The sequence below is a fragment of the Centruroides sculpturatus genome, unplaced genomic scaffold, assembly GCF_000671375.1.
Source record: "Centruroides sculpturatus isolate CEXI.00-Female unplaced genomic scaffold, Cexi_2.0 scaffold355, whole genome shotgun sequence".
In the NCBI taxonomy this organism is placed as follows: domain Eukaryota; kingdom Metazoa; phylum Arthropoda; class Arachnida; order Scorpiones; family Buthidae; genus Centruroides; species Centruroides sculpturatus.
The window spans coordinates 110,339-126,445 of NW_019384632.1; the positions used below are offsets into that span (position 1 = coordinate 110,339).

At 30.2% G+C, this 16,107-nt stretch overlaps 1 protein-coding gene across 1 annotated transcript; it reads right to left on the reverse strand.

The window, feature by feature from the left end:
* Nucleotides 1-804: 804 nt before the first annotated feature.
* On the reverse strand, nucleotides 805-9,778 carry LOC111625795 (NADH dehydrogenase [ubiquinone] iron-sulfur protein 2, mitochondrial-like). Its single transcript, XM_023369023.1, has 9 exons — nucleotides 9,559-9,778; nucleotides 8,376-8,488; nucleotides 7,833-8,071; nucleotides 5,408-5,527; nucleotides 5,199-5,328; nucleotides 3,915-4,010; nucleotides 1,192-1,275; nucleotides 1,028-1,085; nucleotides 805-944 (listed from the first exon to the last, which is right to left on the reverse strand). Exons 1-9 carry the CDS (start codon nucleotides 9,641-9,643, stop codon nucleotides 907-909), a joined length of 963 nt encoding a protein of 320 aa, XP_023224791.1. The 5' UTR covers nucleotides 9,644-9,778; the 3' UTR covers nucleotides 805-906.
* Nucleotides 9,779-16,107: the final 6,329 nt, after the last annotated feature.

Below are 16,107 nucleotides of genomic sequence, written 5' to 3' on the forward strand. Positions count from 1 at the left end.
TGTATAAATAAACATAATGGAATAATAATTGATAAAAAAAAAATGTAGTTTTATTTGCACTTTACCTTTCAGGATAGACGACGGTGGAGGTGTAAACTGGTGGCGGGAGAAGGGAAATGATACTAAAACTTAACTTACATAATGTAACAATAATTTAGAAAAGATTTTAAAAAATTAGTGTTGTTTTATATATATATTTTTTACTTTTTATTCACTGCTTTTTGCTTTCTTTCCTTCACTTCCACCAGCGCTTTCACTGGATAGAGGTCGCTTGGTAAAATATCTATCCAAAGAGGTTTGCCTTTGCCTTTTTAAAATGTTTCTAAAATGTTTCTAAAATGACTTAGGCAAATGTCATTACTCCGAGCAGCAATACGGCCGGTGTGAATCTTTTCGGGATGTTTATTTTCAATAAAATCAATCACTTTCTGATATCTCAAGATTGCCTTCATCGAGCGAGATTCTTCCACGACGAAGCAAACACGCGGACTGAGACCGATGAACAGAAGTTAATAAAAAAAAATGGCGCTGCGAACTAATGTAACGTCGTATGGTGAGTTTTTGTTCGTATCGTGGAGCAAAAATATGTTCGAATTTCATGTCGTATCCTGAAAATTTCGTATGCTGGGGCGTTCGTATCCTGAAGTACCATTGTATCGTTAAAAGTGGTTTGGATTACGTGAAGGTTTTATATCTGTTCTAGCAATTTTCTGCAGATTATCCACATGAAAATGTTTTCAAATGTCAAATTTCATATTGTCAAAAACAAATGAAAAAAAGAAACTTTAAAAAAATGATTTCTTATCCAGATTAAAACTTTAATCTTTGTACAAGTTTTTATTAAAGTTTATAACACTATTGATTTCTATACAGCTTTAAATAAACAAAATTAATTAACTCAAGCATTCAGCGATCAATCTCTCCAAACACAACATCCAATGTGCCTGTAAAAAAAAAGGAAATCATAATTACTATAATGTACAGCTTTTAAAACCTTAAAATACTGTATATATAAGAATTACTATACCAATAATTGCAACTATATCTGCAAGCAGATGCCTTTTTCCAATATGATCTATGGCAGCCTGAAATAAATTTAAATAATTTTTATTAATACTTGAAGAGTGTAAACAATATTTTTAACTTTCCTAAATAATAAAAACATTATTGTAAAGACAATATTGTATTTACCAAATGAGCAAATCCAGGAGCCTTAATTTTACATCTGTAAGGTCTACTGCTGCCATCAGATATTAAATACACCCCAAATTCTCCCTGAAAAGTATTAATTATAAAATTTCTAATTTATTGAATCAGTTACTTAAATAAGTTTTCAATCTCAATCTACAGTAAATTAAAGGCTGTAAATTAGAGAAAATTTACTTGCATAAACAAAGCATTTCAGACATTAAGCAATAACTACAAATTAATTATCAAAAACAATTGTCATTCAACTTGTTGTTGAAGGACAGTGCCAGCTCAATGAAAACTGTGCCAGAGACAAAACCAACTTTAGCTACTCATCTTTCCAGAACGGTTGCAAATAGAGACCACTTCTAGCACTAGCACTAGCATTCTTGTATGATCTATCTATAAACAACTTAACAGTACATTTATAGGATTTTACTGTATTCAGTTTATTATTTTTATTTACAAAAACAGTTTTTTCCAACCTCCAATGGTCCATAAAACAAAGACAAGCGTAAATAACAAAATTAATTTATTACCAAAAGTTAGGTACAAACATGGTTACTTTTTGACATAATCACCGTGAAGATTGAGGCATTTGTCATATCTGTGGATGAGCTTTGCAATACCCTCTTCATAGAATGTTGCTACCAGTAACTTGAGATGGGCCTTAACATTGTTTTGAAAATCATTACTCTCGAACCTTTGCCCTCCTAGCCACATTTTCAGTTCAGGAAAGAGGTGGAAGAGGAAATAGGATTTGGCAACTGAAAAACATTTTTCTAAAGAACATTACTATAGTTTTGGAACAGTTTGTTGAGATAACATTTAACATGATTTAGTACTCCAATACAGATATGTATGTCAATTTTTTCATAACCCCAGTTAGGTGACTACCTCACTTGTGGCCAGAAATTGTATACCCTGAAAAAGGCCCTATAAGTGAGGTTTTAATGTAAATTGACCAATCAATTGCATTTGACATCCCTAAGATAAGAAAAATACTGCCCTAAAAAATATTTTCTGACAGAAAAATTATTCTTGGTTTTCTTGGAACCACTTAACTCTTAAGTTCTGAAAACTTTTTTTTTATTATGTAGCTAAAGACTAAATTGTTTTTACCCCTCAGGTGATAAGGGAAACTTGTACAGCAAAACAAGTCAAACAACTTTTTCATTTTGAATGAATAAAGCCGATTTTGGCAGATTTCGTGTTTAAAGAACTATAAAGAAGTGTGTTAAACCACTCAAACATCTTTCATAGAGAAATGCATGCTATCCATAAATTTTCCATATAATTTCTAAAATTTCAAATACAATTTCACTTTGATGAAGACATAAAAACTACATTTCTCTATAATCTGTCACATGCATCACAGAAAAACATGATGGATGATTCCTTCTGTAGATTAAAGGAAAAAAATGTTCACTGAACATGTCAGAACTTGTAGACAAGACATTAATCTTATTTTGGCAGATCCTGTCTGCCAAACAACAAGCAGATATTCATTATTGAACTTACCATGTATTATCTCCTTTGTGGCTGCGCAGATAGCATTTCCTACTTTCTCACTAATAGAGCCATATTTCATGTTAACATGCATGCACTGCCGCAAATTTTACTATTGTTAATGCCCCCTAATCAGAGGCTCTGGCATTCTTTCTGTACCAATTTTGAAATTTTCTAAACAACGTTGAGTTTGTGCTCCCCAGTAATGTTCACTTGGTTCTTTTACTTCCCCTAGGCTGTCTAATTCTATTCTTACCATACTTTCTTCTTTGTGTTATATTCTACCACTTACTACATTTCTTAGTTACTGTTTTTTCTTTCTTTATTTATTTTTTAACTCTCTGCCCTGTGGGCACTAAAAGGGTCTCTTTTTTAGCAAGCCCATTGCAGGTTCAGCAAGGCCCACAATAGAGCAGCTGGGTGGTGAGGGACAGGACCTGACATATCTGAACAGACCACCCCCCGAAAACTTCCTGGGGATTTTTCGACCCATCCAGATTCGATCCCAGGCCCCCAGAGCAGTAGGCTGCAAACTAGGCCACTTGGCCATCTATTTAACTGTTTAAAAAATTAATTTTACACTTTTAATATCAGTAAAAACAGTATCTATTCATTACAATAAATTAAAAACAAACTTAATATTAAATTATGAAATACATACTGCATATCTCAGTAGATAAGACAATAATTGGATCATAAAAAAAGGCCTCCAAAATCCGGGGTCATCTTATAGGACAGATACAAAAAAAATTAGATTGAAATTTATATAAATTAAAACCATTATAAAAAACAGACAAACCATAATTATTTACTAGAAGAGAGTAGGGTATGAACATAAAATAGAACAGCCCATACAACGTTTTTGTGAATAGTCGAGGTCATTACCCGAATGCCGAATCAGTGCCAATGTTTGCAACAATCTCAAGGCAGTGCTGATGCAAGAAAATATAATTTGTTCATTCGAAAAATTACAAATAGGACTTAATTCCATATACGCTATACAGTATTATTATTCAGATGATGATCACTGATCTAAACTAAATTCATAGGCCGTTGATAGTTTGGGGGTCATCTTATAGGACAGATATATGCTAAAACTATAAAACTTCGATGAAAATTTATACCTTGTATTATCTGAAGGTCGTCTTATCTGTCGAGATATACGATAATATTAATGTATAATAATAATAATAATAATAATGGGAAAACAAAATTACCTTTGGTGCTTCTACTGCTGTATATGTAGCACCAGGTGGTACTTGATAACCTTCAGTAAATAACTTGAAGTGATGTATCAATGCTTCCATAGATGACTTAATTATACAATAAAAATTATTTTAAAATTGTGAAATTCTCAGTTACTAAAGTTTTTGAAAACAAATTTATTACAGTCATAACTTATATTATAAAAGTTAGGAAAATATTAAAATTTATTAGTTCAAATTTCAAAACATTATTTCGAACAACATTTGTCAAGCAAATATGGTTTATCAAACCGACCACAATGCAATCATTGTGCAAATGTTAATAAAAGACATTTATTAATTATTCAAATATTTAATAAGACCTATTTGGCTTAATTAACTTAGTCTGTTTAGATTAGGTAAAAAGAAAAACATTCATAGATATAATAGATAGATACTAGCTATCTTAACTCTTTCAATGCATGAAGTGTTGTTTCTGAGTGATAGACTAACACTGGGTCCAATTTAAAAATTCTTGAAATATTAGCACCAAGTAGGAGTGTTAGTCTATCCTTGGAAACTTTAAATATTATTGCAGACAATAAAGGTCCTGAAAGGCATTCTCTTCCAATATAGTCTTGTTTCATATACATTGGAAGTAAAATCCTCAGGATATTCACAATGGCTTGGAATTCTACAGGAATGCTTTAGCTGCTTTGATATCTGCATTTGCTAACTCACACTTATCTCAACTTTACAACATTTGGTACAATTCTTACAGCTTACAAACTATAATAATTGACAACATGGACATATATTTCACTAATTTCCTTTAATTTGATATGATGTTTTTTTCTATTTTTATTACACAATAACTTTACTATAAAATGGCAAAATACCATTTGGTCAACAAACTGACACTGCTTAGAATCACTATTAAAGTGAAGTTTATTTTAACAATATTTACTTCAACTTAGTAGAAAAGATTAAAATATTTATTACAAAAGAAAACTAAAATTAGTTTAAAATGCAGATAATACAAAATAAAAGGCCTTTAAATCAGAAAAATTTATCTAATTCTTTTTTCATTACTTTAGATAAAATTTTCAAACCTTTTTTAATCATAGTAAAAAGATTAGATAGTACAGTAATAACAACTGTACAGCCAATCAGAAATTGAAAAAGATAACTAAAGTATTGTAAGACATTTCAATAAATATTCCAAGTCAATTTCAGTATAAAACAGTAAAATTTTCATCAAAAATCAAATATTTAAATAAAGTAAAATCAAACAAATAGTAAAAGAATTAAACTCACTTTCATTTCTTCTCTTTTTGGTGGAACTATCTTATGATCATCTACTTTTATTTCACCTGCTGGCATTTGATTTAAACACTGGTCAATTATATTAAGACTTTGACGCATTTCTTCAACACGACACAAATATCTAAATCCATCACAAAATAATTTATATTATATAAATGCATATACTAAATAGGACGTTTATATCAAATTAAGATCCTTACCGGTCGTAACAATCTCCCTTTACACCTACTGGAACTTCAAACTGAAGCTTATCATAAACTTCATATGGTTGTGTTTTACGAAGATCCCATTTGATTCCTGAACCTCGAAGCATTACACCACTAAAAATACATGAGTACATATTACTATAGTAAAATAATGAATCTATAATATCTGACTAATTTAACTCTGTATGTTTTCATCTGCAGCTATCTGTTCAGAAAACAAATACATAAATATAGTTTCTGTTCAGTTATCTGTACTAAATTTGATTTGCATTGTATGAAACAAAAGTTTCATTTCATATAAATTAGATATATTTATACAAATATCAGATACATTCAAACATTTGTGATAAATCAACAATTTGCATTAGACAATGAATGTAACAATTTTAATTTGGATCTTAACAATTCATTTACATGATCAGTGATTTTTGAAAAGAAATGATATCAGTAAGTTGCAAGTACAGTAGATCCCCCTATAAGACGGTAGATACGTTCCGTTCTTTATGAATCAATTTTGTAGGAATCATAGTTTACGGACTACGGCTGTTTGAAAGGTTTTCTTTCATAAAATTAATCGATTCTAGACTAATTCGACTCAACATTTCCAAAATACGTATATTTTTTTTAAAATAATCCGTATAAACTACGTTATAAACAAAAAATTGTAGGATTACTTACCGAGTGTGTACCCTTTGACTACGCTCGTTGCTAAAGCTTGGTTTCGTCGCGGAACAGCGCATCAAATTGCGGCCGCGATTTCTGATATTATTTTTCTGCGAAAACTTCGTTGACCTTTGGAGACATCATTAATATAAATAATTTTTATGGCCGTTAAATAAGAAATGTTTCTTTCACAAGAAATGTATAAAATTACAGTACTAAACAGACGATAGGTCGCCTAACTCGCCGTAGCGTGACGCTAGACGGCGAAAAATATATATTTAATTATAATAAAGTTACAATAAATTAAGTTAATATATAATTATATATACAGTACCTAATTTATATATAATTAATATATAATTATATGTACAGTACCTAATTTATATATAATTTATATAATACTGTCCAGACGATATAAATCTCTCCGTAGCGTGGCGCTACGGACGGCGGGTAAGTAGTTCGGCTGCCCGATGACGTTTTACGTATTATAGGAGTTATTTTTACCGTTGTTTACGGATAATGCCACAATTTTTATAGGAATCATAACTATAGGAAACAGTTTTATAGAGGGATCTACTGTATAAACTAAAACAAATAATATTGATTGAATGTTAACTAAAAATATAGAAATTTATGCAAACATTTTAATAAATGCTTATATATGATGTAAGTGATGTAATATTTAAAAAACAGAATAATGATATAACAATTTAAAGGAAAAATATGCCACTGAATAGGGAAAAAGAATTTTTAACTACATTCTAATATTAAAACAGTACTGTTGAAAATTAAAACTTATTCCAAGTTATGTAGCAAAATCTATAGGCAGGTTTTTGTGTGTTAACCAATTTTTGTTTAACTGAAACAATTTCTATTTTAAAAATTTACAAGTTTAAATAAATTTTTTTTAAATTAATAGAAGAAAACACAAGGATTCTTCATCTTTCATCATTCTTTTCACACCTCAAAAACAAGCAGTCTTACAGTGGAGTTGACCTTTACTTGCAGGCTTTTTATTTGCCTCAATATGTAAAACATGTAAAAACAATTTTTTACTTTCAGCAATGGCTGAGATCATAAATGTGTACGTAATAACATGAAAGAATTTCTGTTACTGTATTTTGTATTCTTTCATTTTCCAGTTTTATCTTCATTAACAAAAATGACTTAAAAAGTTGTTTAAAATTTCAGTCAAAGCAACTATTGATTGTCAATAATGCCATTTGCTAAGAGATAATTATGAAGTGACAATTATGAAGATACAAACAATTTATTTACTTCTATATGAAGTGATCAAAAAGTAACTTTACAAAGCAAATAAACAAATTTGTTGTAGAAATAAATATGTACAGAATTTATCTGTAAGCAATATTCTATTTTTTAACAAAAAAACACAGTCTGTTCAGGCATTTTACTTTTTCATCCCATCCTCAAAAAATTCCCTGTTGTACAGTCTACCAGCAATGACAGATATCACTTTATCATCAAAAACAAAATTGCAACCACATATGTGCATTTCTTCAAAAGTGGAAAAACATGAAAGTCAAAAGGGACTAAATACAAACTATGGGAAGGAATAATGAAGAACCTCCCATCAAAACATCAGCAGCAAATACACAGTCTAATGTGCCATATATGATCTGGCATTTAAGAGAATAATGCCTCACTTTAGAACTCAATCTCAAGAAATAATAAATGTTAGAAATATGTAAATGAAAAAACTTTTATAATATAAAAAATGCAAAAATGCATTTACCTGAAACCATAGTTCAAAGCATCTTCAGCAGATACTATTCCAATATCAATTGTGCGCTGTTTCCATATTCTATTATTTGTTAATAAATCTTCAACTTCATCAATTCGTTGACCAAATTTCTCAGCCCATTCATATATATCATCTAGTAATCCAATTGGAAGATCCTGGGAAACTCCACCTGGTCTAACATAAGCTGCATGCATACGAGCTCCTGACACTCTCTCATAAAATTCCATTAGCTGAAAATCAAAGAAAATCATTGTTCATTAAAATGCTCTATTTCTGAAAATAAAATTATAAAGTATTAAATAATAATTCAAATTAATCATTACATTTTTATATTATACAATATTACATTAATATTAAAATTTATTGATCAAAACTTTCCTCAAAAGCATTAAGTTAACTGAAATCTGCAGTTATATTGCCAACTTTTTTTTATAAAATTGTAAATATTTCATAAAAAGAAGTAAATATATATATATATATTGATTTTACAAATAAAAAATATTTTAAGATTAAAGACAATGTATAATTAATTACTTTTTCTCGTTCTTCAAACAACCAAAAAAATGGAGTTAGTGCACCAATGTCTAAAGCATGGGTACCAACAGCCATAATATGATTTAATATTCTTGTGATTTCTGCAAACAACACTAAAAAATAAAAAAATAAATATTAACTAACCAACTGAGTTTTATTGTAGTAAATTTTTTACATGTTCATAACAACATAATTTAGAGCAGTAATTCCCAAAGGGGCAGTGAATAAACTTAGGAGGGGTTATAAGAAACAAACTAGCAGCAGGGAGGTGCTGGAGTCAAATGGTCTCTTTCATCCATTAAAACAGTTAAGAAGTATTGTGTTTAATGGTTTCTGGATATGGAGAACAATGTACGGTAAGGACAAAGTATGAGGTTCATAGAAAAGTTTTTCTAAGAATATTCCATACTTTCTCACACAAAAATAATGGGTTAAGAGTGTTGGGGTATGGTGTGGGGCATTGAGTATCAGTTTATGGAACCAAGGGGCTGTGGGACAAAAAGTTTGGGAATCACTGATTTAGAGCCTTCCTGGCTCAACTTCAAGAGATAAAATAGTCCAAAAATTAAATACTAAACATTCTAAACAATTACTTATTATAAACTATAAATTATACAATTAAAAAAAAAAAATATATATATATATATATATATATGGTTGAACATGTTTATCTCAAAATTTATTTTTTCCCCTGCATTTTCAACATAAATTTAATATATTTTTCCATGTTTATCTCAAATAATTTTCTTCCAAAACCTCTATATGTCAAATTATGGACTGAAGTGTCAATTACAGTTTCAAAGCCGTGACTACATTTTGATGATATAAACTATAGTTGAGAAACATCTCTTGCAACAGAGTACATAGCTGCAATTAATACAGTTTTTCTCTGATTGGCTACAATTTTGGCTTGTATTTTATTTGTTGAAGAAAGTCAGGCATTAGAAACTATTGACAAATTATTTCTGTTAAGGTTTGTCAAAAATCTATTCTTAATTAATACTTAATACAGGTATGTTCTATACTTGCTATTGATTTAATAAATTACTGTACTTCCACTTAAATCTATTACTGTTTACTGTGTAGGAACCTCTATATCTTGAAACCTGTTTATTTTGAATTTTTCTCATTTCCTTAAGATGCTACATAGACAGATTCAACTGTATATATATTTTGTAATTACCTCTAATATATTTTGCACGAACAGGGATGTCAATATTTAATAGCTTTTCAATTGCTAAGGAATAACATTCTTCATTACACATCATTGAAACATAATCTAATCTGTCAAAATAAGGCAGAGCTTGAGTATAAGTTTTATACTCAATTAATTTTTCTGTCCCTCTGTGTAAAAGTCCTATGTGAGGATCGGCTCTGGCCACAACCTAAAATTTAAATAATAATAATAAATTTAATGACTTAATGAATTGAACATTTTATTTAATAAACTAATATAATAAATTTCGATTAAATAAATAATTTTTAAAATGACCTTTAAAAATATGCAAATGCAAATATTTTATAATTCTTCATCCTCCTGTAGAGTTCAAAAGCAAGAAGCTATATGATTTTGAGAGAGAATTTGCTAAAGTGAAATTTAATATAATTAAAAATAGATTACAACACTAATACATAAAGTGCAAAGATAAACTAAAAAACTCTGAAACTTTAATTATCACACATTCTAGAACTTAATTTAAACCAAATGTTTAAGACAAATGATCATAAATATGTCCTTTGGCAATTTGATAAAAATTTTTAACTAGAACTTTTAAGAATTAAAGTTTAAGTTCTTGAACATATAGTAATTAATATTCTTTAATTAGTTTTTAGTTTATTTTTGCAATTTATATGTTATTTTAGAAGTTAATGTCTTGAATACAATCCAATAGTGCCCAGAAATACTTGGATTATGATACTTTAAAATGTCATTTCAGAAATACTTAGTTTCTTGCTTGTGCAACTAACAGACTCTCTTAGTAAAGAAGTACGCATTTATACTGATATTCAGAATTAAAATTTGAAAATAACAATATTTGACACCAATACAATAAAGATTTTTTTATGAAACTTCTAGAAAATTTATCTATTTTTGCATTAACATTAAATCACCAAACTGGATTAACTTTTGCTAGAACTTGACTAATTACTGTAATAAATACTATGTAATTTGGACTGTAGGTAGGTGGTTCAGTTGCTATCTTGTACTAATTTTAATAATAAAATTAATTTTGAATTAAATTAAGTAATTTAGACTACTCTGTAAGAAAAGATCAACCTACAGTGAGACTCAAATTCACAACTCTGTTTTCTGTGTAAGAATGCCAACAATTATGCTACCTGGACCTCTGTCTGATTTTCCCTTCTAAACTAATTATCATATTAGTCCAAATAGAAGTTGACTATCAGTTTTAAAATCCTTATTTTTTCAAAAAATTTATAAGTTCATCCTATATTATTAATTTTATTTACATGCAAAAAATTAGCAATTTGCATTAAAAAAAATTTGGATAGTCATTAAAACAATACTTCATTTTCATCTCCAGAATTTTTACTGCTATCATTCTTGCTTCTTATTTCAGTGCATCATCCTCTGTTCTGTCTAAGTTGTTGGTAAAACATTTCTTAAAGCCCTTTATAATTGTGCTTTCACAAACAATCTTTCATAATTCTAATGCCATTCCAACTTTTTTATGTGGAATTTTTATTATGTTTTTATCTATGTAATTGATTATGAAGATTAATTGCACTCAATTATATACTTTTATTGTCAAAATTACTGTAGTTAGAAATAAAATGTTATTTAATTTTATTTATAAATACCTGGAAATCAATCAGCATAAATGACAAATTATTTTTGTTAAGGTTTGTCAAAAATCTATTCTTAATTAATACTTAATACAGTTAATGTCCTATACTTGCTATTGATTTAATCAGAAATCAATCAGCATAAATGAATTTTTGATTGTTTTCTTAGTAATTTTTACAAATTGCATTTATATCATATCTAGCTGATCAGAAAATTATACTCAAAGGATTTGTTTTATAAAAAGAAACTGGATATCCATAAGTGACTAATGTTTCTTTTTTTTGTCAATATCAATAAAAAATAAAATAAAAGTTGTACAGCAAAATCGAAACTAAATCCTATGCCAGAATATACATGATGTGACAATAAAGTTTGGTGTATGCTACTAAACATCAAAAATATCCTTCAAAATAGTCTCCACTGGAGACAATATATTTCTGATAGTGCTTGTACAGCTTGCAGAAACTGTAAGAATTCTTCTTTGTCAATCACCTTAAGAAGTGTTGTCACATGCTTTTGAATATCAGAGATGTCTGCAAATCCAGTTCCTTTTAGTGTCTCCTTAAGTCTAGGAAAGAAAAAAAAGCAGTGGAAGATCAGGAGAGTAGTAAATAATGCCACATTGACTCAAAATCTTGTGCACAAGAATAGCAGAATGCACTGAGATGTTATTATGAAGCAGAAATAAACAACCAGTTTTGTGAAACTATAGCTACACACAACAGATGCACTTGACACAGAATTCAGCATTCACAATTTATTTTTCAGGATATTACTTATGAATGATTCTTCTCAAAAAATGTGATCAACATTGTTTTCACCATGGATTTATGGAAACAATTTTTTGTTTGTTGAGGTGGGGATGGGGACTACCTATTCCACTGACTAGCATCTCATTTTGGGATTGAACAGATAACTAACTCTCAGTGCCTGTTATGACCAATCCCAGAAGAAATGGATCACAATTGCATATGCTAATGAAATCTCCAAGTGCATCAAATTAGCATGTGTTTTGCTTATCTGTGATAGTGTTCAGCACAAATTGAACAGATCTTTTGTTTACTCAAATCCTCATGAAGGATGATTATGTGAGTAGCAGGGGGCCACTGGGTTGAACCCTAATGACCACTTAATCTGCACAGGTCGGAAAAACCCGCTCTCGGTTGTCGGATGGCATAGGAGGGCTAAAAATATGAGTGGGGAGGAGTCGAAAGTCGTAATCAGGTGTCCAAAAGACTACACGGGTTTAAATTAACAAACACATTTAATAACAACTAAGAAAATTTACACAAAGATATTAAATACAACATACGCGTATCCAGATATAAATATATCCAAGAGAGAGCTCACATTAGAGAGAGATAAATTATAATGGCAAGGATTTACCTCGAAGGCAACGTTCTCCAATTATAGGGCGTTGATAAAACACTCTGTGATCGTTGTCTTCTAATCCGAGGTGTCCTTCTCAGGCCGTGCGGCTATGTCCGGTTATGGTGTATGCTCCGTCGCTCCTAATCTGTAGAGAGTTCTTCCTTGGCGAAGTTCGCTCGGAGGTTTCTTCTGTTAACCTCTTCAAGGAGTAATTCCGTCGTATCAGGAGAATAGAAAAATATTCAAAGATTTTACCTTTGCATGGAGCGGCGATTATGAGCTTCGTAGATCCTGAGAGTGCTGGAAGATCGTGCGTCGATGTTTCTTCCCCGACGATTGCTCTTGAGGTGTGCAGAGGGGTTTCTTCGGCTTAAGCGCCCTGGCTCAGCCCCGAGTAGAAAATCCGACCCCTTTATATACCCGATCAGCGTGGGAAAAACCTGGAATTTGTTGACGTCTTTTTGACAGTTCTCTTGATTTATGACAGTCTCCCCCATCGTAGAGAAATTTATTCCCTTATATGGTCATTTTATTGCCCAGTCGCTCGGACGTATGGAGGTCACATGACATCGTGGTCCCTCGTCGATGACCTTCGGACGACGAAAGTCACCCTCACTAACTACGCAGTTAGTGAAAAAATAAAAACATCGTTCGTAGTCTCACAATATGTACTATTTCTTAGTTAATTCTTAATTCTTTTACAATCAACCAAACAGTCAATTGACAATCATTTGATATCACCTGTTGTACATATTCAACAGTGTCAGGATTTCTGCTTGTCAAAGGATGACCAAGATTGGATTGATCATCTAACAATTGTTTTCATTAGTGGAAGCATGCAAACCAATCATACACACTTTTTACTTACAGCATTCTTGTAAGATTTTTTTAATAATTTGTGCATCTCTGTGACCATTTTATCTAGTTTACAACATAATTCGATATTAGTCTTTGCTTTGTTGTTGTTCACGAAAGTAAGCACTAAATCAGGAGTGTCAAACCCACAGCCCAAGCCAAGTTCCAATACAGCCCAATAAACATGTAAACAAAACTGACAAACTTTTTATTTTTTTATATTTTTTTATTTCAACAGCATAAACTCAAAAAAGAAATTTTACAAAGCCATAAACCTTTATACATATTTTATTTTGAGTGGAAAGGAAATATTTTCAAATACTTGGAAATGTATGAATGAGGAAGGAATACTAAATAAAGCTAGAGTTGTGACTCAAAGGAGTATAGACTCAAATTCGGGGAAAGGAGAGGAAGGCCATAAGATAAAAAGTAGTAAGAAAGGTTAAATAGACCTTCTGTTATGCAAATATTGACCCTTAATTTTCCAACCTTCCTCATTTCTTTATCTTTTGTCCTTTCTCTCCTTTCCCCGCATTTGGGTCTATAATCCCTTGAGTCCCAACTCCAGTTTCATTTAGTATTCCTTCCAGCATTACAAGATTTGGCTACTTTGTGCCAAATTTGGCTATCCTTTTTTAGTTTGGCATAAAAAATATCATTTGATGCATTGGCTACGTTTTGGGCTACATATTATTTATAAATATATTAGTTGAATAAAAATGCATTTTAAAATGACGTTTTGCCACTTTTTATTAATTAGAGACCCAAATAAAATAAATATTTGTGTTTTTCAAATAAATTTTTGTTTGTCTCCTTTATAATAAATGAATTTATTTATTTCTAAGTAAAAATTGAAAGTGTCTGTAGAAGTAATTTTTTAAAATAGCCTTTTTCGTGATAAAGTTTTAATACTTATTACTATAATCATGACATATTAAATATACAAGTATATTTAAGGATTGGGCCACAAGTATATATAATATATTAATACTTGTGGCCCAAAATTTGAATACTTCTTCCAATATGGTTCAGAGAAACAAAAAGGTTGGGCACCTCTGTACTAAATGACCTGTCAGTGCATGCTCATGGTTCTACAACAGTTATGGGCTTGGTGTTTTGAATGCTGGAAGATTTTTTAGATATATTGTCATTGTACAATACCCTCATTGCTGATATTTGCTGCATCTGATATATGGGAACATTCACTAAACTTTATTGTCACACCTCATATATCAAACCAAGAGAAGTAAGCTTCTTTGTATATCTTCTATGTACTGTATATAGTGAAACCTCAATCTATTGTTTTTGGTGGGACTTGGAGAGAAAAACAACTGATGTGGGAAACCATTAACACAGGACATTTATGATGTTTTTATTGTTTATCTCTTATGAAATGTGTATGATATGCCTAAGAATTTTATTTGCATGCAATAAGTACTTTTCCATTTACTACAATTTGTTGAAAGATGTTTACTAAGATAATTAAAAATTAAGAATAACTTTGATTATTTTATTTTTTCTTAGATGATACATTATGTGATAATCTTTATTTCATTGTTTTGATATTAATGCATTTTTACCATTATTCTTATAAATTCTTATGATAAAAATTAAAATTTTAATGAATAGTAAGTAATCAATTTAAGTACAAAACATTCTCAGAAGGGCCAGTACTACCAAAAATACAGACATGAAAATTTCTTGTTTGTGTGGATAAAAGGTTAAGAGATACCCATACATATAAAAACTAGATATGACCTGTATGGTTATCTCTCTTACATTAATTAGTTGTCATGGAAGATCAAACAGAAGTCTGAGCAGCATAATTGGCTACACACTTGCATAGTAACAAAAGTTGCAAGTTTGGATTCCATTCTAGATTGATTTTTCATTCTAGAATAGTCTAAATTATTTAATTCAAAATAAATTTAATTATTAAATATAGTACAAAATGGCAGCTTAACTTCCTATCTTCTGTCCAAATTTAATAGTATTTATTACATTAATTAGCCAAATTATAATCCAGAAGTTAATCTGGCAATGTCATTTGTTGTTAGAATAAGTTAGGCTTGATTTTCTACATATACAGTAGACCACCCTATAACGCAGGTTCATACAATGCAAATTCATATATCGCGGCAAAAAAATTGCAACCGTATTTGTATAAAGACGCTAAAAGAGACTCATAAAATACAGTAAAACATCATCACTGACTCATGTCGTGACACAATTGGTCAAATCTGAACCAATAGTGGATGAGCAGCCAAACTACTTACACGCTACGGAGAGTTTAGGCGGATAAGTTGAGTTAACTATCGTCTGTACAGTATATAGATTAGGTACTGTAAGTCTAATACAGTACTGTAATTTTATACATTTCTTGTGAAAAAAACATTTTTTATTCAACAGCCATAAAAATTATTTCTATTAATGATGTCTCCAAAGTTCAGTGAATTTTTCGCAGAAAAAGAACTTATTAGAAAATGCGCCCGCTGTTTGGTGTGCTGCTCCGCGACAAAAACAAGCTTAAGCAATGGTGTCATCAAACAGTGCACACTCAGTAAGTAATCCTACAATTTTTTGTTTATAGCATAGTTTATACGGATTATTCCCAAAAAATTATACGTGTTTTGGAAATGTTGAGTCAAATTAGTCTAGAATCGATTAATTTTATGGAAGAAAACCTTTCAAACAGCC